This window comes from Loxodonta africana, chromosome 1, assembly GCF_030014295.1.
Source record: "Loxodonta africana isolate mLoxAfr1 chromosome 1, mLoxAfr1.hap2, whole genome shotgun sequence".
NCBI classification, from domain to species: domain Eukaryota; kingdom Metazoa; phylum Chordata; class Mammalia; order Proboscidea; family Elephantidae; genus Loxodonta; species Loxodonta africana.
The window spans coordinates 159177660-159203354 of NC_087342.1; the positions used below are offsets into that span (position 1 = coordinate 159177660).

The 25695-nt window shown below is 34.4% G+C and overlaps 1 protein-coding gene across 3 annotated transcripts in view; it reads left to right on the forward strand.

Annotated features, from left to right (window-relative positions):
* The window catches only part of UFL1 (UFM1 specific ligase 1), a 35011-nt gene extending 9769 nt beyond the window's left edge, over nt 1-25242 (forward strand). For 2 of the 3 annotated variants that reach the window (XM_064289097.1, XM_064289100.1), the window contains exons 7-19: nt 3233-3291; nt 7287-7433; nt 8770-8945; nt 10124-10303; nt 12341-12461; nt 14763-14885; nt 17773-17890; nt 19264-19430; nt 19510-19640; nt 21278-21358; nt 21710-21795; nt 22538-22718; nt 23346-25242. In XM_064289097.1, the coding sequence (XP_064145167.1) occupies nt 3233-3291; nt 7287-7433; nt 8770-8945; nt 10124-10303; nt 12341-12461; nt 14763-14885; nt 17773-17890; nt 19264-19430; nt 19510-19640; nt 21278-21358; nt 21710-21795; nt 22538-22718; nt 23346-23564 (1789 nt within the window). In that variant the 3' untranslated portion in view covers nt 23565-25242. The remainder of the gene's footprint in view (nt 1-3232; nt 3292-7286; nt 7434-8769; nt 8946-10123; nt 10304-12340; nt 12462-14762; nt 14886-17772; nt 17891-19263; nt 19431-19509; nt 19641-21277; nt 21359-21709; nt 21796-22537; nt 22719-23345) is intronic. The other variant, XM_064289103.1, reaches the window with a different exon arrangement.
* The last annotated feature ends 453 nt before the right edge of the window (nt 25243-25695 follow it).

Sequence of the window (25695 nt, forward strand, 5' to 3'; positions counted from 1 at the left end):
GGTATTTAGAACCCCTAGTCTGGGTACTGCATTGCTCACTGCTATTTGCTTTTCACTGTTCCAGGCCCTCTCAGTAGACAAGCCAGGAAATACACACACACACACACACACACATACATATCTATACCTTTATATCTGTATTTCTCCATGGAGTTCTTGGATGACACAATCAGGTAAGCACTCAACTACTAGCCAAAAGGTTAGCGGTTTAAATCTAGCCAGAAGCATCTTGGAAGACAGGCCTAGTGATCTGCTTCCAAAAGGTCACAGCCTTGAAAACCCTAGGGAGCAGTTTTACTCTGCACACACAGGTCACCATGAGTTGGAATCGACTTGACCACGGCTAACAAAACAGTTCTTTTTCTATAGCTCGTTATCTATTATTTCTTTATATTTGTATATCTTTGTTCATTGGAAACTGTGAGTTCATACTGATACCTCCTATTCTAGTCCAACAGCATAAGCTTCATTCTCATTTTCTCCTTTTCTATATTTGTAAGTCTCTTTTGCATCTGTGGGAAGCGTAGCCCCCATTATCTTATTGCATTTACTTACTTGATTAATCTCCCTTTATGTGACTGATCTCCCATTGCTGCTGCAGCCCACTTCTGCACATCGATACCCTTCTTATTCCACGTACTCTGACAGCCTGTACCAGATTGCCCTTCTAACACAAGAAAAGGTGATTGTTTCAGGGGAGAGGAACTGGGTGGCTAAGTGATAGGAATAAAGGGAGATTCACTTATTCACTGCACATCATTTTGTAACTTTTTTGTACCCTGTACACGTATTAATTAATTTAAAAAATATGTTTTTCCTATTGACAAATATTTATCTTTTTTCCTTGACTCATTATTGTAGCCAGTATAATTTTCATCAAGATCAGCAAATAGTGTTTTTCTGACTCGTAGTAGCCTTGAGTTCCTCTGCATGGAGGTGCTATCAGACCATGAGAGAGAACAAGTTCTGAGCCTCAAAAGATGTTGCTAGGCCCTGTGGCTTTCGGGTAGTTCCAATTAATGCCTTGTATCTTCATATAGCTAAGATTTGCCTCCTAAAACTAAGGAACGACCCCACCTGGTTTTACTTCAGAGAAAACACCTGCATGATGATCATAAAAGAGTTTCTGTTTATTATTATCATAAGTAGCCTGAAAGAAGAGCAGAAGCAGGTGAGAAGAGCGAGATTTCTACTAAATTATATTACAAGATGAAATAAAAAATCAGCAAAGTTCCATTGTACCAAAGAAAAGAAGAAAGGCAGGAATTTGTACAATTCAGCATTTGTTGAACACCCACAATAAGTTGTGCACCCAGAAACTTATAAAAAATCCCCATCAGGGAGCCCTCTACTTTTTTGTAGGAATGTGTTCTGATAGAAGGGAACAGAAAACACACAGACAATAAAATAAAACATGAGACGTTTTTAATAGTTATAAGATAAACAGAGGTGAACAAAACTCACAGAACACCTACACAAGTTGGCTTTGGGATTCCAGATGGTTTAGCTAAAAAAATTGGTAAAACAGTTTAATAGAAAACAAATTGACCCACATAAGAATTTGGTACAAATAATAATGTAGTCAAAATTCCCTCAATATAGGGATTTTAAGTATTTATTTCAGACAACCATTTCTGCTCTCCAATTCTTTATAGAGAAAGCTTACAGCATCCTAATAAATCAACACTAGGGGAAACCCTGGTGGTGTAGTGGCTAGGACCTACAGCTGCTAACCAAAAAGGTTGGCAGTTTGAATCCACGAGGTGCTCTTTAGAAACCTTATGGTGGAGTTATACTCTGTCCTATTGGGTTACTATCAGTTGCAATAGACTTGACAACAATAAGTTTGTTTTTTTTTTTCTTTTCGGGACTTATATAGTTTGAATCACCCCTGTGAGTCAGAATCGACTTGACAGCAACGGGTTTGGGTTTTTTTTGTTGTTTTTTTTTTTTCATAGCAAATACCTAAAAGTCTTTCACTTACATGCATACAAGTAAAACACAGACAAACCTAAACTATAAAAAAAAAAAAAAACTATAGGGCAGGCATAATTGGCTTCAAAGAAGCTAAGCAGAAAAGAAAATTATGGTTGGAAAAAAAAAAGTAGGCCCTCTTTTAGTTTCCTTTTTAGTTTTAAAAAAAAAGAAAAAACCAGAATTACTATGAAAGAAATGCACTTATAGGAATCTACCCAAAAGAAATGAAAACATATGTCCACACAAAGCCAGGAATGTCCGTAACAGCATTATTCATGATAGTTCCAAACTAGAAACAGTCCAGATATCCATCAAGTGATAAGTGGATAAATGAATGTGTCATATCCATAAAATGGAATGTTAATCATCAATAGAAAGGAGCTAAATACTGTTACATGAGTCACAGTGAATGAACCTGAAAAACATGCTAAAGAAGCCAGACAGAAGAGACTACATATTGATTCCATTTATATGGAATGTCTAGAAAGGCAAATTAATAGAGAGAAAGCAGATCAGTAGTTGCCTGGGTCTAGGGGTAGCAGCAGGAATTAACTGCAGACAGGTATGCAGGAACTTTTCGGTTTGATGGAAATGTTCTAAAACTAGATTGTAATGATAATATTGCAACTCTATAAATTCATTAAGATTATGGAATTGAATTTTGTAATTTTATGAATTTGAACATAATTGAATTTTATGGTATTTAAAATTATATCTTATTAAAGCTGTTTTAAAAAGAAATGCATAGTCATTACTGAAAATACTGATAGGCATAGAAGAGTATTTTACAGATCCTTCCCAGTCATCCACTCTAATTTAGGAGTATACCTTTCCAAATTCTTTTCAGTGCATATATAATTTCACTTGTCTTCAAAATGGAATCATATTTAACATTGACCTGAGTATTCCCAGGTGAGGCAAGATCCTCCCAGATAGAAAGAACAGAATGAAGAAAACAAATATACAGTAAAGGGTAGAATAAATAGTGAAGTATCACTAAATCTGCGGTGAAAATTTGGTGGAATGGCAAAGAAAAATCGATCCTGGATTGGGAAAATAGATAATTTCCCTGGTGTTTCAGAAGCTTAATTCTGATTAAAGATTTAAACTTTGGTGCAATTTTTTATTTGTTTTCCTTTTAAATTAACTTGTGTTTTTCATAAACTCCTTCCTAGTTTGTTTTTTTAATTCATAAATATGTGTAACTGTACAATGAGTAAGAGGTTTTTTGTTTTCTTTTTTCCTATCCATAAAGGCCTACAGCAGTAAATCCATTGATTTCAAAATATGGATTTCAGGAGCAGCTTCTTTACTGTGAGTTTGGCTTAAGTTATATGTCCTTAATTAGCTACTGAATGTTAATTATAAAGCTTATTAATTTTAATGTTTTTCCTCTATTAGTCTTAAAACTTGATGTAACTAAATTATGTCCAGGTTTTAAAAAGTTTTTATATACCAGTTATGTCTGTCTGTTTACCCATGAAGCATTTAGCATTGGCTGCCCCAGAAGAATGGAATGAAAAAAAAAAAAAACTATATAAATATAGTGTATCCTGTTATGCATGTACATATATAGAAGGATTTGAAAAAATTGTGTGATTAAGAATAATTTTTACTTTGTATCTTACAGTATTTCACTGTATTTTCTAGCATGAAAGTACGTGTTTAATTACAGGCCTACCTCGGAGATTGCAGGTTCAGTTCCACACCACCGCAATAAAGCGAATATTATGTTAAAGCAAGGCACACAAAGTTTTTGGTTTCCCAGTACAAATAAAAGCTATGTTTATACAGTACTGTAGTCTGTTAAGTGTGCAGCAGCATGATATCTAACAAAACAAGGCAATACCTTAATTAAAAATTACTTTATTGCTAAAAATGCTAACCATCATCTGAGCTGTCAGCAAGTCATAAACTTTTTACTAGTGGAGGGTCTTGCCTTGATGTTGATGCCTGCTGACTGATCAGGGTGCAATGAAGTTTGCCACGTCAATTGATCCTTCCTTTCATGAAAGATTTCTCTGTAGCACTCAATGCTATTTGATAGCATTTACCCACAGTAGAACTTCTTTTAGAATTCGAGTCAGTGCTCTCAAACTCTGCCATTGCTTTATTGATTAAGTTTATGGAATATTCTCAATCCCTCATTGTCATTTCAATAGTGGCTCACAGCATCTTCACCAGGAGTAGATTCAGTCTCAAGAAACCACTGTCTTCTCTCATCCGTAAGAAGCAACTCTTTATCTGTTAAAGTTTTATCATAAGATTATAGCAATTTATTCACACTTTCAGGCTCCACTTCTAGTTCTTTTGCTGTTTCCACCAAATCTGCAGTTATTTCCTCCTCTGAAGTCTTGAACTCCTGAAAGTCATCCATGAGGGTTGAAATCAACTTCTTTCAAACTCCTGTTAATGTTGATATTTTGACCTCCCATGAATCGCAAACGTTCTTAATGGCATCTAGAATGGTTAATCCTTTTCAGAAAGTTTTCAACTTACTTTGACCAGATCCATCAGAAGAATCACTTACCTGTGGCAGCTGTAGAACAAAAAGCCAAACCCATTGCCATAGAGTTGATTCCAACTTACAGCCTTATGAAATGTATTTCTTAAATAATAAGACTTGAAAGTCAAAATTACTCTTTGATCCATGGGCTGCAAAATGGATGTTGTGTTACGCAGGCATGAAAACAACATTAATCTCCTTGTACCTCTCCATCAGAGCTCTTGGGTGGCTAGGTACACTGGCAATAAGCAGTAATATTTTGAAAGGGATGTTTTTTTCTAAGCAGTAGTTCTCAACAGTGGGCTTAAAGTATTCAGTAAACTATGCTGTAAACAGATGTGCTGTGATCCAGGCTTTGTTGTTCCATTTATAGAGTACAGTTAGAGTAGATTTAGCATAATTCTTAAGGGCCCTAGGGTTTTCAGAATGGCAAACAAGCATTGGCTTCTACTTAAAGTCACCAGCTGCATTAGCCCTTAACAAGAGAGCCAGCCTGTCCTTTGAAGCTTTGAAGCCAGGCATTGACTTCTCCTCTCTAGCTATGAAAGTCCTAGATGGCATCTTCTTCCAGTATAAGGCTGTTTCATCTACATTGAAAATCTGTTGTTTAGTGTAGCCACCTTCATGAATTATCTTAGCTAGATCTTCTAGACAACTTCCTGCAGCTTCTACATTAGCACTTGTTCCTTCATCTTGTGCTTTTATGGAGACAGCTTCTTTCCTTAAACCTCATGAACCAACCTCTGCTGGCTTCAGACTTTTTTCTGCAGCTTCCTCACCTCTGTCAGCCTTCATAGAATTGAAGAGAGTTAGGGGCTTGCCCTGGATTAGGCGTTGGCTTAAGGGAATATATATTGTGTCTGGTTCGATCTTCTATCCAGACTGCTAAAACTTTCTCCGTATCAGCAATGAGGCTGTTTGGCTTTCTTAGCATTTGTGTGTTCACTAGTGTGGCAATTTTAATTTCCTTCAAGAACTTTTCCTTTGCTTTCACAACTTGGCTAATGGTTTGGTGCAAGAGACCTAGTTTACAGCCTGTCTTGGCTTTTGACATGCTACCTTACCTTACTAAGCTTAATCATTCCTAGCTTTTGATTTAAAGTGAAAAACGTGGGGCTCTTCGTTTCACTTAAACACTTAGAGGCCATTGTAGGGTTATTAATTGGCCTAATTTCAATATTATCGTGTCTAAGGGAATAGGAAAGCCCAAGAAGAGGGAGTGAGATGGGGGAATGGCCAGTCAGTGGAGCAGTTAGAACACACACAACGTTTATCCATTAAGTTCGCCATTTTATATGGGTGCAGTTCATGGCGCCCCCAAAACAATTATGATAATAATTTCAAAGATCACTAATCACAGATCACCATAACAGATAATAATAATAATAAAGTTTAAAATATTGTGAGAATTACTAAAATTTGAGAGACATGAAGTGAGCACATACTTTTGGAAAAATGGCGCCGGTAGACTTCCTCAATGCAAGAGTTGCCACAAACCTTCAGTTTGTAAAAAATACAATACCTGTGAAGCTCAATAAAATGAGGCGTGCCTATACTAAGAAAAATTTTTACTAAGCATTTATAGCAATAAAAATATATGCTTAGCATTCAAGCAACATGGTAGTATCCCCAAAATAATTTTTTTATTGTATTTTTGAGTATGTGTTGTGAAGCTCTTAAGAGGTTTGGGTTCTTTTTTTTTTTTAAGCTTTTCTGGAAGTAGCCCTCATGGCTTGGCTACTTGACTTCTAACCGAAAGGTGAGCAGTTCAAACCCACGAGCCGATAGCAGGAAAAAAGACCTGGTGGTCTGCTCCCGAAAGGATTACAGTCTAGGAAACCCTATGGAGCAGTTCTACACTATCCTATAGGGTTGCTAGGAAACAGAATTGCCTCAATGGGAAACTCCAACAACAACAAGCTTTTCTGAACTAATTTTTAAAAGCAAAGATTTGATTTTTTAACTAATATATCTGTGCAAATGTAGAAACTAAAATGCAGAATGGAAACAAAAAATTCAAGCACAGAACCAAAAATTAATTTTCATTTGCTGTTTTTTTTCCCCCCAGATTATGGACATTAAACTAAAAATATTTTTTTGTTGTTTAAAACAAATTAAAAATTAAAATGTTACTGTTATCATTTCATGGATGAGAAAATGGAGACGTAAAGATGTTGAATGATTTAGCCAGTGTTTCATAACTAGGAAGTTACAAAGTTGAGGTTTGGATTTAAGCTATTTGGCTTCAGAGCTCATCCTCTTAATCACTGAATTATACTTCTCTTATAGTAGACCTGAAGTTCATTGCTTCAGTTTAAACAATGGAAATATAATAACTTATAAAAATATTCATGGTTTTATTTTACATTGCTAATTCTAAGATAATCCAGATGTCTTACTTTGTCTAACAGTAGAAAATTGCAGCTGATAGCACTAGTAATTGCATGTTACCTATGCCCAAAGTGTTTAGTCACCCACTTTAAGAAAAATGAGATAAATAATGGCATGCTGGTTTTTTCCATAATTAATCAAACTAAAAAAATTCAGTATGTTAATATTTACTAGTTTGAGTTGCAACTTCCGCACCTATAGCCAGTTACCAAAATTTCCCTGGATTTATGACCTGTGTATTCTCATAAATGGCAGGAAAGTTTTGACTAAAATACCATGTCTTCATTATGCTCCTAAACTTTAATTTGCTTTTTAAAAGGGTAAGAATATCTAAATTGTGAAATACAGTATTTTACTTTTTGAGATTTATGCCTGCTTTAGTTTATTTGCATTCGCTTGGTTTTGTTTTAAGCTGTACTTGAGGAACTTGTTACTAGTGGACGCTTAAGAGGCACCGTGGTTGGTGGGAGACAGGATAAAGCGGTGTTTGTCCCTGACATCTACTCCAGAACACAGAGTACTTGGGTGGATTCCTTTTTCAGGCAAAATGGCTATCTAGGTAAGTAACTATTTTGCTTTTATGTGAAACTAAAATGTATTTCTAACACTAAACACATTCTTAGAAAGTATTGTACTAGCCCAGAAGTCCACAGCCACTTCATTTACTGTTGGCCAGCAGATTATAATGGTTGCCTTTGAGTATAAAGGTAGTCATACTACAGGTTTTCATAGATCTTGGAACTGAGTTTAATCCCTTAGTTATCGAACAGCTGTTAGGTAGAAAGGCCAAAAGCTGGTATTGATTGTTACCAATTTTCCAGTGATAATAAGGTGATACCACTATAACTTCATGTATTTTTAATTCATATAAGTTAATTGTAATTATTATTTCTTGTATTGCATGAAAATGCCCAGTTTTTCTATTATATAATCTTAGAAATATTTTACTAACAGCTTTTGAGTGTTCATTTTTATTAGTTACTCAAAATTTATAAACATTTGAAGTTATCCTCAATCCTGTGTCTGTGGTTCTGCTATTGTTTCGATAAAGTTGATTGAATTTAGTCGTTAAAAAATTAGCAAAAAAATATATATGCAGATCGCTTATTTTAATCAACTTCATAACCCAAGTCAAACTACATAACAGATTAGTTGCCTTATCAATAATCAGCTTATAAGTCATTAGTGTGTTCAGACAATTTAAATATTTTCCGATACCAGCATTTGATTATGGTTTCTTCACTGTTCACAATATACTTTTCAGTTTCTTCAGCCAACATGAACTTGGATTAGAAGTTTGTTATAACTAATTTTCTTGAGTAAGATTATTTGGAGGACATGGATACCTTTAATAACCTTAATGGATGGAATTTTTAAGTCCTTGTGTTTTGTTTTATATATGCTGAAACTTTTTGTAGTTTAAGTTAGACTGGGGAATTACTTCGTCCTAATTGTCTGATGAAACATTTTGAAAAATAGATTCCATTCCCTTAATTAACTCTAATAAGCAAAATAAGTTCCAGTTCTTATTTTCGCACTAAACCTTTACCCTGTCCTTTACATCTATTTCTGCTTTTATTGCTCTTTAGTTCTCATTTGTTTTCCTTTCACCCCCCTCAATTGGAGAGCAAATGACAAAGCTAGTGTTGAGGTTGTACTTGAACTAATTTTTATACAAATATAATTAGTATTAAAAATTTGGTAAGATAAGATAATCAGGGAATAGGCTGTGGTATATCTTTATGCTTTATTCCCAAAACAGATTAGAATACAATATATTTACAATGAAAAAATAGCTTTTGTTAGAACTTAACTTTTTCTTAAAATTTCAGCTAAAAGATATGAGTGACTGACAGTTCTTTTTGCCCTGTCGCAACTTTCTGATATATTTCTAGAATTTGATGCATTGTCCAGACTTGGAATCCCAGATGCTGTAAGCTACGTAAAGAAAAGATACAAGACTACACAGCTCCTGTTTTTGAAACAAGCTTGTGTTGGTCAAGGACTTGTGGATCAGGTGGAAGCATCAGTAGAGGAAGCCATCAGCTCTGGAACATGGGTTGATATTGCAGTATGTTTTATCTTTTTCTTTTTAATTTTTATTTAAACCAATGGCAAGTGATAATTTCACTAAGAAGTGACTCTTTTAAGAAAGATAAAAGGTGGTCTTGGCTTTAGAGCCAAATTATAACTGTCATTGTATCAACAAAAATAATCTTAATTATTGTCTGCTGAAATCTTTCTGGCTTTTGAAGTAGAAAGTAACATTCTACATGTGGATAGTCAATATCCAGAATTCTAAAAATCCATATATGTGTATCAGTCAGTCATGTCAATCCTGTCATATAAACCATAGAAATTGATGAAACTCGTCACAGTTTTATTCAAGAATTTACAATTGTACTATCATCAGGCATGTTGTAGCATTTGTTTATCTCTTGTCTGTTAATATCTGCTGACATATTAGCACAGTCTGCCTATGCACTGGTAGTGTTGACCTGGCCTTCATTATCCCAAAAGATAGTGCACGTGAGAAGGAGGAAACAAAAGGCCAGTCTATTATTTACCAGTAAGGATCCAAACTGTCTCTGTAACGCAGAAAATCCCCTCTTTTGGATACACCAGTTCCCAAAGACTCCATATTTAAGTGTTTATTTATTCACAAATTATATTAAATACCTGTGTATGGCAGGCACGATTCTACTTGCTGGAGATATGATATCCAGACAAGCTCTTTATCCTCAGGAGGGACACATTCATTGAGGGGAGATAGACAACGAAAAGGATAAGATAATTTCAGACAGTGCAAAGAGCTTTAAAAAAAGTACGTTTTGTAGGTAAGGTTATCAGAACTCGCTGCTGGATTGTTTGTGGGTGTGAAAGAGTGAACTTTTAGGTTCGGGGCCTGATGAGCTGTGTGGAGAGTGGTACCATTAATTGGAATGGAGGAAAGAATGGGAAAAGAGTAGATGGAGGGTGGGAATCTGGGGCAGGCAGCTGCAAATCAGGAGTGTTGTTTCGGATGTGTTATGTTGGAGATGCCTGTTAGGCATACAGGTGGGAGGTTAGGTAGGCAGTAGGATATATGTTTCTATAGCTCAAAGTGATGATGAAACTGGAAATTTGGGAGGTTATCAGCGTATGGATGGTTCTGAAAGCCATTGGAACATATAGAGAACTTAGATAGCAAATGGTTTATCTGTCTTATATTGCATTTATACTTAGTTTTCATTTTTGTTTGTATTCTAGCCCCTGCTACCCAGTTCTTTATCAGTTGAAGATGCTGCAATGTTGCTTCAACAGGTGATGAGAGCATTCAGCAAACAGGCTTCAGCTGTAGTCTTTAGTGACACTGTTGTAGTCAGTGAAAAATTTATAAATGACTGTACAGAACTATTCAGTGAACTGATGCACCAAAAAGCTGAAAAGGTATTCCAGATTTCCTTTCATCATAATCTTAACAGTGTTTTCACATTAGAATCATCTAATGCCTTTGGGAAAATGGGGTAAGCAGTATACCCAAAAGTGATCACTTTGTATTAGACATCATTTTATTTAATATTATTCCTTTTTTCCTCCTCTGGATTTGTTCTTCTCTTTCCCATCAGAACATATAAATTAGAATTTGGAGACCTGATTCTATAAATTCAAATCATATAAATTATACACTTAACAGTTAAGTCAACTGAGGGCACTGATCTAACTTTAAAAGATTAAAATGTCCGAAGTAGGATCTATGGGCTATGTGTATAAATAGCATATTTGTCAATCAGTACACAATATATTTACTAAATCTAACAGAGCTGCATGAGTTTGCCTGTTTGTAGTGTGCAAACAGGCTAACTTATTGAAGAAAAAACTTTTTTGTTGCTATCAAAATTGACTAGTTTCTTACAAGCAGCTGATGTCAAAGCATTTTGACGTAGGGGCCGTGCTAGGTCTACTTGAACTATTTAATTCATGTTTCTAGTTTGCAGCACCATTTACCTATAAAGTCTGCCCTCATAGGTAAAGCAAGCTATCTTATTTATACCATTAATAAATTAATGAGGGCTTTTAAATATGTAAATACAATAAAACCTGTGAAAGTCAGAACCTGTATAAGGCAGAAATCTGTCAGAGAATGAAAACTCAAATATTTGCCACCAAAACAAGCAATAGAAAAGTGATAAGACTGCACCTTACCAATGCAGAAAACTGTGAGACCCAGAAAAACGAGGCAGTCCTGTCAAGTTCTGGTTCCCACAGGTTTCGCTGTGATTTGTATTTATCTGTACTCTTTTTGGAATCCTGGTGGTGCAGTGGTTAAGTGTTTGGCTGCCAACCAAAAGGTCGGCAGTTTGAATCCACTAGCTACTCCTTGGAAACGCAGTGGGGCAGTTCTGCTCTGTCTTATAGGGTTGGTGTGAGTCAGAATCAACTCAGTGGCAACAGGTTTTTATTTTGTTTTGGTATACTCTCTTTAAGCCGTTTTAAAAATGAGATTGTTTTCTACATTTGGCATGAAAAGCAGCAGAGAAGAGTAGAAAGAACAAAAACGGAATGTCAGTAAACCTAAATTGGAAACCCTGGTGGTGTAGTGGTTAAGGCTACAGCTGCTTAACCGAAAGGTCGGCAGTTTGAATCCACCAGGCACCCCTTGGAAACTCTAAGAGGCAGCTCTACTCTGTTGTATAGGGTCACTATGAGTCGGAATTGACTTGATGGCAGTGGTTTGGGTTTAGTTTTCATATTTGTTTGTGAACTTTTCCTAAAGTAAAAATTTAACATTGTCATCAATTTCTTCTTTCTTTTGCTCCTCCCCAGCCATAAAAATAAGTTCAGAAAAAAGATAGTTTTGTTATTTGAATTAGCAACATTCTAAACATGTTTCTTTAGAAAACTGAAAAGAAAATAACAGCGTTTTTACCATGAAAATATACTTTGTCATTAGATTTATAGAAGCCTTGCTCAGGAGAATCAATTCCTGAACCTCATTTCTGCTAACACAAACTTTTTAAAAGCAGAGGTTAACAAGAATGAGTCTCAAGGAAAAAAGTTAATACGACTTGGTATGCAACTCATGTGTGGTTATTTGGGTGGTACTGGGGATGGAAAGTAGAGTTACCTTTCTGGTAATCTAAAGTGTCCAAGTGGCAGTAGACTCGGGAATCCGGAAAAGAAAAGGGGCATGGGCCACCTATTCAGGGGTGGTAGAACTAGCCCTTAGCAGCTGAAGAAGATTGCATCTGATGCTGTGCAGCCAGTTGTTCAGTGATCAGATAGGATTTCTCAGTAGCTGGTAATAGGTACCAGGCACAGCAAGCAGAAACAGCTTCAGGGTAGCAGCTGTGAGACAACGCTCTTCGGAGCAACAAAAGCAAACGAGAATAATTAGGATGTAAGTGAGTAGAAGAAGAGCTTTTATTTTGTGCTTTTGAAATGCTATATATATTTGCCTACCAAAAAAAAAATGTTTTATTTCAGGAAATGAAAAATAATCCTGTTCATTTAATCACTGAAGAAGATCTGAAACAAATCTCCATTTTAGAAAGCATTAATACAAGTAAAAAGGATAAAAAAGATGAACGAAGAAGGAAAGCAACAGGTAATGAATTATTATTAACAGGAAGATTCAAAGAGGAGTTTTTCATTTATTGCAGTGAACTTTGTACTTACCAGGACTTCTGAAAGGCCTCTTATTTTCTTGGTTCACTTTTGATTTTTGGGACTTCTAATATCAACCAAATCTTTTGTTAATTAATTAAATTTTAATTATTAAAATGTAAATATAGGTGATTACTTATTCTATGTTTTCTTTTATAAAACTAAGTTAATATCATGATGTTACCCATCTATCATTCTCATCTTCTAAGTTCCAGCCCAGCAGCCTTTTTTCTGATTCTCAAACTTGCCAAGCTCTTTAAGGCTTCTGCACTAGCCGTTCCCTCTATCTTGAATGCTTTCCCTGAAACTTCAAGTAGCTGGTCCCTTTTTGTCACTCAGAACTCACTTAAATGCCACTTCCTCAGCGAGGTCTCCCTAGCTACCCAGAAAAGTAGCACAGCCCCTCTCCATCACATTTTCTTGCTAGTTTTATTGCATAACCTTTATCGCTGTGGTGTTTTATTGTTTGGGAACCTTGTCCGTCTCATTTATTCTTGTATCCCTCTTGCCTAAAGCACTAGTTGGCATATTTTAGGGCATTTCCCAAGGAAATTTTTTTTTTTTTTTTAATTTAGAGTCTTTGGAAATTTTTCTAGGTAGTACTGGTATACAGGTAACTTGGATTTGAAAAGTAACATGATTTTTTCCTACACTTTTTATAGTAGGAACAATTTCACTAATGTTATATCAAAGTTAAACTAGATACTCAGCATTTTTCATTAATAAATACAGCTACATTGGCTTATGTTATAAAAATTTTAATTTTTAGTTGCTATGGGAATTCACTCCCTTTTTTCTCAGGAAGTTTCATTCCTCTGCCAAAACCTTTCTTGCCAAACCTTGTATTTTGAAATTCTTCCCTGTTTTTCTGGGAAAACAATAGTAAGCAACAAATACTATAATAAATCATAGTAATATTTACAGCTATGCATATTATATCATGTTACTTGAAGATATAAATTCACCTTAGTCAATCGGCTGCACTTGTGCCAGTATAACTAGTCTGTTTTATGTCTTCTGAAAGTGAAAGATTGTCTGGTATTTTGTTCTCGGTGATGGTGCTTTTATATTGTAATAATTACATTGTATGGAAAAAAAAGAAATTTTTTTTTTTTTTATGGAATAATGTCAAATATGGAAGTCCTCCCCACAAGAAACTTACCACCAAATGTAAAAGCAAATTCACTTTTTTCAGTGATAAAAGTGGAAGATAAATTAATAGAACATTTAAATATAGATTATGATAAAATCTAGAATTTAGAAGAGGCTGTTAATAATCACTATTGAGAAAACAAATCTTTTGTGAAGAAATGTAGTGTCAGTATTTTTCAGTGTTTAAATGGCATTATTGGATAAGTGTTTTATCTTTGTAGAATAGATACTTTAAAGGTCTTTTTTCAACGTAAATATGTAATAGTAAAGAAATAGCTCAATAACATTTTAAACTTTTATTTACAGTATTTGAGTTTGTTTCATGAATTATATTTTTCTAGTCTTTATTTAGCTAGTAGGTAATTGACAATGATATTTTTCAACTTAAGAAATTTAATATTCACATTCAACATTTATTGAGCACCTGTTATGTGTCAAGGATTGCTTTAAGCCCAGGGATACAAACATTAATGAGAGACGTACTCCTTGCTGTCAAGAAGCTCATAATCTGGTTGGGTGGTGGGTGAATCAGGATGTCTGCTGTAATCATGGACAATCTTGTAAGCTAGAAGGCACAAACAAGTATAAATTTGTAAAATACCTTTTTAGAAGGAGATACTGATTAAGCTGTGATAACAGAGATGCTCAAATGAGGGCACATTTCTTTTGAGAAAGATAAAAGGAGGATGTGAAAACATGAAAGAATAGATTTGTCCACAAAAAGTCCAGACATAGCTACAGAAAAGATGTGAAATTAGAGGAGGGGGAATGTATTTAGAATGGGTAGGCTATCTAAGTAAGTTCCTTATATTCAACAGATTTCATATTTATTGATTTTTTTTTTTATTGATTGACTTTACTAAACTTTTAATAAGGAAACACCAAGTTTAAAAAGACTAAATATTTCTTATTTCGCATATTATTTTTCTGCCCCAAAGTTATATATGACAATTCAGTGTCATTATTTTCTAAAAAATGGTAACTTTCTGCTCCAAAGTTAAGTATGACAATTTAGTGTCATTATTTTCTAAAAAATGGTAACTTAGGTAATATTAACTGAAGGTTTTTAACTGAAGTTATTTTCCACCAGAGGGCAGTGGAAGCGTGAAGGGAGGAGGTGGCGGCAATGCCAGAGAGTACAAAATTAAAAAGACAAAGAAGAAAGGAAGAAAAGATGATGATACTGATGATGAGTCTCAGTCATCACACCCTGGTTTGTATTTTATTTTACTCTTCTTTTGTGTGTGTGTGATTTTTTTTTTTTAACATGTTTTCCTAAGATGCATGTAATAGTCCTTGCCTTACATGGTTCCAGTGTGCACTAACTTTTAGTTAGTACAGTTCAGTTAAGTGACACCAGTCCCCAACAACACAGTTCAAATTTCAGTTACCAGGGTGTAATAAATCTTGAGTAATTGCATAAAGCACAAGCATTGCTCCTAGTTTGGCAGGGCACGTCAGAGTCAGTAACAACCACGCTGCTTCTGTAACGCTTGTCATCGTTCCAATGATAAACCCATATAACCCATGACATTTCACAAAAATGGAGAGTCAGATGAGGGAATTGGTCAACAAAGAAGAAATTGCAGTAAAGGAAAGTGGTAACACTTGGAATAAAATTTGAATAAAACATAAATGGAGTTAATGAAAGGAATAGCTGACCAGGAATGGTGACACGGTGCCATTCAAGAGGCTCTTGATACACAGCCAGAGGAACTTCGTGAAGGCAAGTTATCAACGTAAATGAGGAAAGTGGTCGTGACAGAAAGGCTGCAGATATTCCAGAGCAAGTGACTCCAACAAAAACCTCACTTTAAAGGAACTCTTGGAGACATTTTACAACATTGAAAGGCCGAAGGAAAAAGTGTTGGGAACGGATCCAGAATTGGAAAGGGATATGACAGTTTGCAAGGTAGAGGGGAGATGCTTGTGCCATATTGTGAGTTAAATGATGAGGAATGCAACAAGCACCATTCAAATTATCCTCGATAAGTTTTTTAAAAAGAAATAAAACACTTTAATTCTCATTGTTCTAACGTATTAAGTTGCAGTGTACTACTTTTTTTTTATTTCCTTATACACTTATAACCAACAGTAGGAAAACTTTTAATGTTTTCACAAACATTTTTAAAAGGCACAGAACAATCATAATTTTTCCCATTGATTATTAAGAACACTTTGCACAGTTTCAGCTTGCACGGGCATCTTAATGGTCCCTCACTACTGTGCGATGCTTAATTAAAACTAGATTTCTGCGAATTTCAATAAGAAACATTAATTTTATACATGTTTAATTTTTATGGTAACATTTAACTGGTTGGTTACTCATATCTAAGAGGGAGAATTAATCATAGGAACCTTCTTTTTTCCTAGACTTGTGTTTGGTTACATTAAGTGTGGGAGAGACATCTTGTTTTTCTGAATAAAATTATGATCTTTAACTTTTGTTTAAAAAACTTTAACCTAATGAAACCATGATACCTCCTCAATCTCTAGCAAAAGGGGGGAAAAAAAACTACAAGTAATAGGTTGAGATATTTCACCGCTTCTGTGGAGTTCATTACAAATAGGCGGCAGCTGTGAGGTGTACACATGGACTGGCATGGTTTCAGCTGTTACTGTCCTACTACTTGTAAAGCACAATTATTTAAAATCGTCTTTCATCTGTCTTAAGATAGGTAAAAACAGCTACTGTACTTGTGTATAAAACAATATTAATTAAAAAAAAAGAATGTAGAAACTGCTAGCTCTCCCCTCAAATAGGAATAAGAGACTATCTTATATGAGTTTTAATTTTTCATTGATGAATGATTTTCCCTGTTCCCCACAGGTACTAGTGGTGAGGTGAAAGGACATTTTAATAAAATAGCTCTCTAATATCTCTCATTTTAAATAATAATTAAATGAGGCTTGTGATACTTTTGTGCATAGATTATGGAGAAGGGCAAAAAAAAATAGTAAAACTGTTCTACCTAAAAAATGTTTAAGTGTTCAGTGCTGTTGAAAAAAGGTTTTATTGTACTCTCTGAAATGGGGGATGAAATTGAATTCTCAGCTATAATATAGGATCAACTCAGTGTGAAGGATTACTAGAAAGAAATATAATTCAACAACTTGTAAAATGCACGCAGGAAGTGAATAGGGAAATCATAGACTATTTGGTGTGGAAGATTAGGGACGAAAGGCACATCAAAGAAAGGAAGGATAAAACTTGCCTACCTATTCTAAAGCTGTGACCTCAACTCCTTACATCTTCATGCATAGTGAAATTTGATATTTGAGCTATTTTTTTATTTCTAAGTTTTAGCGTTTAGGATTAGTAACCTAATTTAGCTGGAAATAATCACTTTTATACCTTTACATTCTCTAGTGGGAATATTGTTAGCTTTATCTGCAACCCATATTTTTTCAAATAAATGGGTAGGCATGTTATTTCCACAATTATTTCCATCACAGCAAATTTTCCTTGGTATCAAATTATTTTTGTTAAGAGCAAAAATAAATTATGAGTGTAAAATTATGAGATTTTTTTTTTTAATCTCTGCCTTTCTAAACAGGAGACAAGATTTAGCTTATACTGTTCTACAACTAGAGTTGTAGTTCACATGGTTAAAATGACTATTCCTGTAGATCTTAATGTAAATTCCAAGAATGATATGATTTTAATATTCATTTTTACAAAAAAGAAAATTCTGCCTATTAGTCATTGTTTAAGAGAAATTGCTCTTTTTCTAAAAGATTTCCAACTATATTTGTATCATCCAGGCAAGAGGGAAAAAAATTATCTTTTTATTATTTTCTGATTGACCCATAAGAAAACAGTCATTTTTAAGTGAAGTTAGGAAATCATCACTCAAAAGAAATATCACTATATGCTATTTAGTAATAAAATAGTAAATAAATACTAACACAATTCTAATAAATAGTAAAAAACTAGTAATAAAATTCTTTTTATTACTATTTGGCATATGACAATTTTGTGGACCAAAAAAATTAACATCCGTCTTTCTAGTAGGCAATGAATCCATCAGGTTAAATACGTTAGTGGGACCTTACTTACTTCTTTTTTGTTTGTTTCCTATTGCTAATGACTATTAAAGGAAAGAAGAAGCCAGAGATCACTTTTATGTGCCAGGAAGAGATTGAAGATTTTTTAAGAAAACGCATACAAGATGCCCCCGAAGAGTTTATTTCTGAACTTGCAGAATACTTAATAAAGCAAGTATAGCAATGTATTTTTTTCTCTTTTATGGTAGAAATTCAGAAGGTTATTAGATAAAATTTTCACCAGAGATCATAGAAAACTTTTATTTTAGGTGTTTTCAAAATTTAGAATTTAATCTAGCCACCAAAATTCCAGATTTTGTTTACCTGCAGAGGCAATTCAGTTGACATTTGTTAAGTGCTTTGGACAAGGCAGTATGGGAAATAAATGACAAGAACCTGGCCGTGATCTCATTCACTGATTTTGCAGTCGAGGAGAAAAATACCAGTACTGATCACTAACTAGTCTCTTCCATAGCATGAAGAACAACATTTAAAAGGAAGAAAAGACCATGTTCTATCTTAATTCAACAATGGTAAACAGTTTTTACTTTGGTACTGTTCTTATGTGCTATCAAGTTTTACTTTTGTATTGTTGTTAGGTGCTATCAAGTCATTTTCTACTCATAGCAATCCCATTTTACAGGGTAGAACTGCCCTATAAGGTTTTCTTGGCTGTAATCTTTGCGGAAGAAGATTGCCAGGTCTTTCTTCCAAGGGACTGCTGGGTGGGTTCAAACTGCCAGCCTTTCTATTAACAGTCTTGCACTTAACCATTTACGCCAGCAGGGCTCCTTGTTTTTACTTTTAGGGAGAAAATAAAGTAAAAAACTGACCTCAGAGAGAATAGCTATAGACTTTACTACTTTGTAAATGAGCCAATCTAAATTTATTTTATACAAAATTAAAAGAAATTTTGAGTAACTTGAGCATTACTAACCTGGTCCTCCCTCACGTTAATCCACGTAGGTAAGCTTTTGTAAATGCAATGCAGGAGCCCAGTGAGTATAACTTTTAGTTTTTAGGGAAAGAGCTTTAGTAGTGAGAATTTTTTTCTTTTTTTTTAAGTGACTATTCTTTGTGCATGAATATATTACAGAGTCATATTTTCATATGTGAAAAAAAGAAATAGTTATTACTAATCATCTTTTAGAATATACGTTATCTTTTATTAATTTAAGTTATAATTCCTGAAAATGGACAGATTGGTAGTGTAGTGTTCTCCAGTCGACTTGATGATAATGGGTTTGGTTTTTGGGTTTAATATTCTCCAAGTTGCCTTTAAAAATCTGTTTTGAGTTGTAGAGTTTTTGTTGTTGTTCTTGTTGTCTTTAATGCATTAACTTTGGGTACTTTAAAAACTGAGAAAAATCATCTGTTTAAGTTATAATTTCTGGGATTAGGGGACAAATTCTTAGTGAACTATTTTCTAAATCTTGTTTAAAAAAGTAGAGATATTTTCTTGAGCTTTATTTTCATAGAAAAATTTCTTATCAACACAAATCGCAGTATGTTCTAATAAACTAATATATTTTTCTTGTGCACAGACCTCTTAATAAAAATTATCTCGAGGTAGTACGTTCAGTGTTCCTGTCTTCAACTTCTTCTGCTACTGGAACTGGCAGAAAACGCACAATCAAGGACTTGCAAGAAGAAGTTTCAAACCTATACAATAATATTAGATTATTTGAAAAAGGGATGAAATTTTTTGCAGGTATACTTAATACTATTTTTTCATTGATTTTCTTAATTTCCTTGGAGTTTATTTTTAATAAAGGACCTTTATTTTACAGATGATACACAGGCTGCTCTCACTAAGCACTTGCTGAAGACAGTTTGTACTGATATCACTAACCTCATTTTCAACTTCTTAGCTTCGGATTTAATGATGGCAGTAGAGGATCCTGCAGCCATTACAAATGAAGTATGTTGCTGATGTTCTTGTCACTCTTGATGTGTTGTGTTTTGAAATCTGAGTATGTTTTACTTTTATTCCATTTGAAATAGTACAGAAGGAAAATAAAAGATGAGAGTTTTTAGGGGAAAAAATTGAAACGATTTTTAGGTCACTTCAATTTTAATATAATGTATATACAGTTGCTAGCAGAATTGGTAATATAACCAGTTGATTAAACCAATCCTAATTACTTGGGAATAAACAGTTTTGTTTTGTTTTGTTTCTAATGGTGTTAATATCACATCCCTTTTTCTTGCTGAATTGCGAGTCCCTTAATAACGTTCTGGCCAGATTCCATAACTTTGCAGACATTTTTATGTAGTAATACCATCTCATTTCAATATTTAGACTAATTCCAGTTCATTCTTTTAAGTTCTAATCTTAAGCGGAATTCAGAGCTCATCTCTTCCATTTTTACAATTTAACTAAAACTATGGCTCCCAGTTGCTTTAAAGGGGAAAGGTGTAATGTGACCCTAAGATAACAACAGTGACTCCTTCTCCTCTGCCTCGTTAATTTCCTAGGTCTTGTTAAGGTTGGAGATACAGGAAAAATGAGGGAGGCTTAAGTGTCTTCATGTGACTGGCTGAATGTCATTGCCCTTGATCCTAGGTCAGGTCAGATAAGTCTAACGCATGTGGCCACTGCTAATGTGGTGTTTACCACATAAATGGTACAGTTTGGTGCCTTGGGGTGTTATTTAGTGTCACATGACTGTCATAGTAAGGACCTCCCTCCAATCCCTCAAACAGAGATTCATCTATCTCTCCCTCCTACTCCAGCAAAGTACTGGGCTACTTTTCTCTTTAGCTTGATTTATGAATCCCCAGCTGCCTGGACATTTCCATGTCTCCTGCCCCTGTGCCAGCCTCTGTTACAGGAAATATATGAAGTCCTTTTCCATGCTCTTCAAGGTCCACAGGATTGGTGTAGAATGGGGGAAGGTAGGCAGTAGTCTCCCCACCCCCATCCCCATCTGCCCCCTAGGGCCTGCTGGCCAAACCATTTCCAGCAGCCTCTTCCTTCAGAAATTTTCCCTAGAAGCAGCTATCGGACTTTGGTCAAGAGTGTCACCAAACTTCAAGGGACACATGTATGTGGAGAAGGGTGCTGAAAAGGTTCCACACACGATGCAGCATAAACAAGTATCCAGCCATGAAACAAGAACCCAGTCTCCCCATCTTACAGACATCCCTGATCTTTTTGTGTGGGGGGCCCTCACTTGGTATTGGAAAGAGAAAAACACTCTTTTCCCCCTCCCCTATGAAAAAGAAAAGGCCGTAGCCTTTTACCCCCAATACCGTACTTCCCACAAGGTCAGTGGCCCTCTTTCTAGTTCTCATCTTACATTGCTAGAGCAGGATGGAGGAGTAGGGCTGGATCTGGCCTCTGTGCTGACTGGCAATTGGCTAACTCTGATTTTATGTTTCTAGTATGTATTGTTTCTATTTCTAGCATATTTTTGTACCTAGTTTGAGATCTAAAATCCAAGAACAAGAATAAATTCCATGGCGCCATATTGTTATAGTAATTTTTTTTTTCTTCATCTCATATCCATCGCATGTCAAAGGCACAATGCCAAAAAAAAATTTTTTCCCCTACAGGTAAGAAAAAAGATTTTAAGTAAATTATCAGAAGAAACCAAAGTAGCTCTCACAAAACTCCATAACTCCCTGAATGAAAAGGTAAGTAAAATTTGATTCTATTTAGATATCAGGGCTAGAGGTTTGTGTTATAAAACCTTCAAGTAGATTTTTGTCAGAATGATCGTAAACCAAACTTAAAACTACTATTTTGCGTTCAGATAACTATTTTGGAGGTAGGCAAAGGGAGAGACGAAGGCAGGGTACTTTACCCTCTTTAGTCCTAAATTGCAATATTCGATTTAATGACAGTGACCTTTTTAAAAAAAAAAATTTATTTCGGGAGTTAAACAAACACACACACACAAACGCGAACAATCAAAAACATTAAATGGCTGTTTTTCTTAGGCACTAGTATAAAAAAGTAAATTATAGTCTTAAATACCTTTTCAGAGCATAGAAGATTTTCTTTCTTGTCTGGATTCTGCAGCAGAAGCTTGTGATATTATGGTGAAAAAGGGAGACAAAAAAAGAGAAAGGTAACACTGCATTTAATCTCTTGTCATTGAATCGATTACAACTCATGGCGACTCCATGTACGCAAAGTAGAACTAAGATTTTCAAGGCTGTGGCCTTTCAGAAGTAGATGACCAGGCATCTCTTTCGAGGCATCTCTGAGTGGGTTCAAAATGCCAACCTCTCAGCTAATAGTTTATTGCTTAACCATTTTTGTGCCACCCAGGATCTCCTGAATTAAATCTATATTATTAATTTATTTGACATTTCTTTTATGAAATTTGAATTTGACTATCTGAATTTTGTGTAGAAAACTGTTGTATCCAAATAGCTGTCGACCTTCAAGCATATGCAGAGTTTTAATGCACTTAGGTGTCCTCTCTGACTCTTCTTGTTAGCGTACCAGAATTCCTTAATCCCATAGTTGATCAAGTCCAGCAACTTTTCATTCACCATGGGGCTTTCCGTTTATGGGAAACCTTATCTAAATCAGTGCAGATCTACTTGGGCCCCAACAGCTCAAAACACAAAGCATACTTTTTGTACCATTGCTCTACAGCTTCGTCTGTTGTTTTCTAGCATACTAGTCTGTCCATGAAGTTTTGGGTTAGGTGTGTGTGTGTCCCATATCTAAAATGTCTCTTACATTGTTTATGGAAGTAGATAATTACAGTAAAGAAACTAAAGAATACAGAGGAAAGACTTCAAATTGTTGAGAACTTGTTAATCATGATGTTGCATTTCTGTGAATCTATTTTTGTTTAGACAGATACTGTTCCAACATCGGCAAGCACTGACAGAACAGCTCAAAGTCACGGAAGACCCTGCTCTTATACTGCACCTCACGTCAGTCCTGTTATTTCAGTTCTTAACACACAGCATGCTCCATGCACCTGGAAGATGCGTTCCACAGATCATTGCTTTTCTTAACAGTAAAATTCCAGAGGTATTGCATAGTCAGTACACTTGAAACTTCTAAAGCTTTTAGATGCTGCATATTTTGTGTGGATAGATGTGAATCATTGTGAATACTCCGCGGCTCCCAAGAATGCCAACAGTGAATTAGGGGATTGATTTTCAAACCTCGAGAATATTGATTTTAAATAGCTCAAGAACCTTTCAGGATCCTGTAAGATACATGATAAAGAATATTCTGAATTTAGAATTAAGCCCTGGAAAAGACACAGTGTGTCAGATCTTCCATTTCATTTTATCAGCTTATTCGGGTTTAACCTGTCCTTCAAAGAGCAGCTCAAAAGTTTTGTCCTGCACAAATTATTCCGAGAATTCTTTTAGGTGAAAGTAATTTGACTTCTTTGAATGTCCATATCACTTCATTTTTCATGATAGAACCTAGCTAAGTCAACTTACATTAAACTGATCTGTATTCATGTTTTATGTCCCTTGAACTGTATATTCTTTGAGAGCAGGGACCTTGCCAGAATGGCTTTCTGTTTACATGACCAGCATGTTGTAAAGATGAGGACCATCCATGTGTATTGGTTGAACAAATCCTACTTTAATAATCTGCTCTTCAGAAAGTTAAGTCATATTTTCTCGTCTCTTTTCACAGGATCAGCATACTCTTTTGGTAAAGTACCAAGGTTTGGTTGTAAAGCAGTTGGTCAGTCAAAATAAGAAGACTGGGCAGGGAGATGATCCCTTGAGTGAGGGACTAGACAAAGAACAAGAAGATATCACCAATACCACTCGTAAAGAGCTTCAGGAGCTTTCTTCATCCATTAAAGACCTTGTTCTCAAATCCAGAAAATCTTCTGTAACAGAGGAGTAATGATCTTTCCCTTTTATATAGTAAGCATTTTTTCCCAAAGTTAAAGGTGAGTGGTTACAAAAAAATTCAGTTCACCAGCCCCCACCTCTGTAAAGCCCCTTCTCCTATACACACAATTCAGTTAAAAATATGAAATTTTGTAAATAGAATTTTTTTTTCCACATTATAATTTTAAAAATTATACAATTCAGGTTTATTTTGTTTCCAGATGTTGAATTTGAGTTAAGAATAAAATTCCTGATACCTTTCATTTCTGGGAAAGGACTCATTTGTTCTGTTATTAGATTTCAAGTGACGTATTTATACACATGAAGCAGAAGCTTAAAATGTGGTCGTTTAAAAAAAAGAGGAAACATTCTTAGTGTTAGAAATGAAAATAAATCATGCATTTTATTTTGAAATACATAAGAAAATTAATGGAGAATGCTTGAATCTAAAATACAGGAATTTATGAAGTACTTTTTATTTTATTACTAAGCCCTTGCCCTTTATGCAAGCAGATAGGGGCCCCATCTCCCCCACAGGAGAAAACGTTTACATGGCTTGGGAGGTCAGGGATGCCTTTACAGGTGCAAAAGAATACCAGCAAAGTCAGCGCTTGCTATACTCTATTCTGAAACAAGCTGTTAACAAGAATGAGAGAAGAAAATGAAATTTACTGATAGTAGGTACTGAATATAACATTTTAACATTGAAATAAGATTTTTCTTTAATTGACCCAGTTTGCATTTCCAAATTTCACTTTTTATATCAATAGTTGTAAATACCAGTGTAATAAATAGATGTTTTTTCCAATGGTAGGGGAATCTATAAACGTATTTAAATCTTTGGAACCTTTTCTTCCAACAATGAAAACATTTATAAAAAAAAATAGGTATTCTTATTTTCTAAAGATTTTTAGTTAAAAGTAAATTAAAAATAGTTCTTGGGGTAGTTATTTGAAACCTAGCAATTTTTTAGCACCAATTTATTATTTATCAAAACAGGAACTTAATTGATTTGAATATAATAGTAAAATAAATCTCAAATATTAAAAATACTATTTTACATAATTCCTCATATGCCATTTAAAACTCTAGTTTATATTTTAAAATGTTTGAATCTACTTCTGTCTGTTACAAACAAAATATCCTGACAGAAAATAATTACTGACTAAGCATTATTATTGTTAATGCTAATAGTAATATAATATTAAATTAAGGAATTTTTTTCAATCGGTTATTTTCTACTTACACATTTTCATATGGCCAAAGGAAGAAAAATGGCAAATCCTCTGTGACCATAAACTCCAATTAGTTTTATTTATTTGTTTATTCAGCTTCCAAAATATTGAACACACAACCTTTTTTTTTATTCAACCTTTCTTTAAGAACCTTATTATTTATAATGTTTCAGCAGATACCAAAGTAACCAATATGGTATAAAATATTAATGGTATGTCACTGTTCTAGATCATAGTAGATAAATAGATGATTTTTCTGTCTTTGTTGGCGTTAAAATTTTTTCATTTATCAAAATGGTTTTTATTTTTCCACAATAGTGAATAGTTTTTATTGTTGGCTTTGTAAATAAAATTATATAACTGATCATATATGTAAAGATTTAATTTCATTAATAAAATAAAAATTGTTAAATATTTACTGTAATCTTAATGGGCAGAGTTAAGAATGTTATTTAAAATAAAATTGCCTGTTCTATTTTATGCTACTTTGAGGCTTCTATTATTTTATCTAATACAAAGATTAATTAATGTGCAAATTACATGTAATGTGTATTTATATTCTGAATTCTCTGAACATTATTGTAGGATTTTATTTTATTTTTCTAATGAGTTACATAGATCTTACATCTTTCATTCCCTGAAAGTTTGCCATTCATCAACCATTTCACCTTAGTCATGGCTCAACTAGCAAGATTTCAGCAAACGTGCTACTTCTTAGTATTACATTTACAGTAGAGATATTTGAATAACATACTGAGGTATTCATATTCATGTATACATTTTAGACCTTGTGTTTTGAGAGAATTAAAAGAAAAAAAAAACTCCTGGCCATGCAGAAAAATCAGAGAAGAGTAGCATATATTATCAAAATCACAGTATATTTTAAGAAAAAAGCATAACGCTAAATTA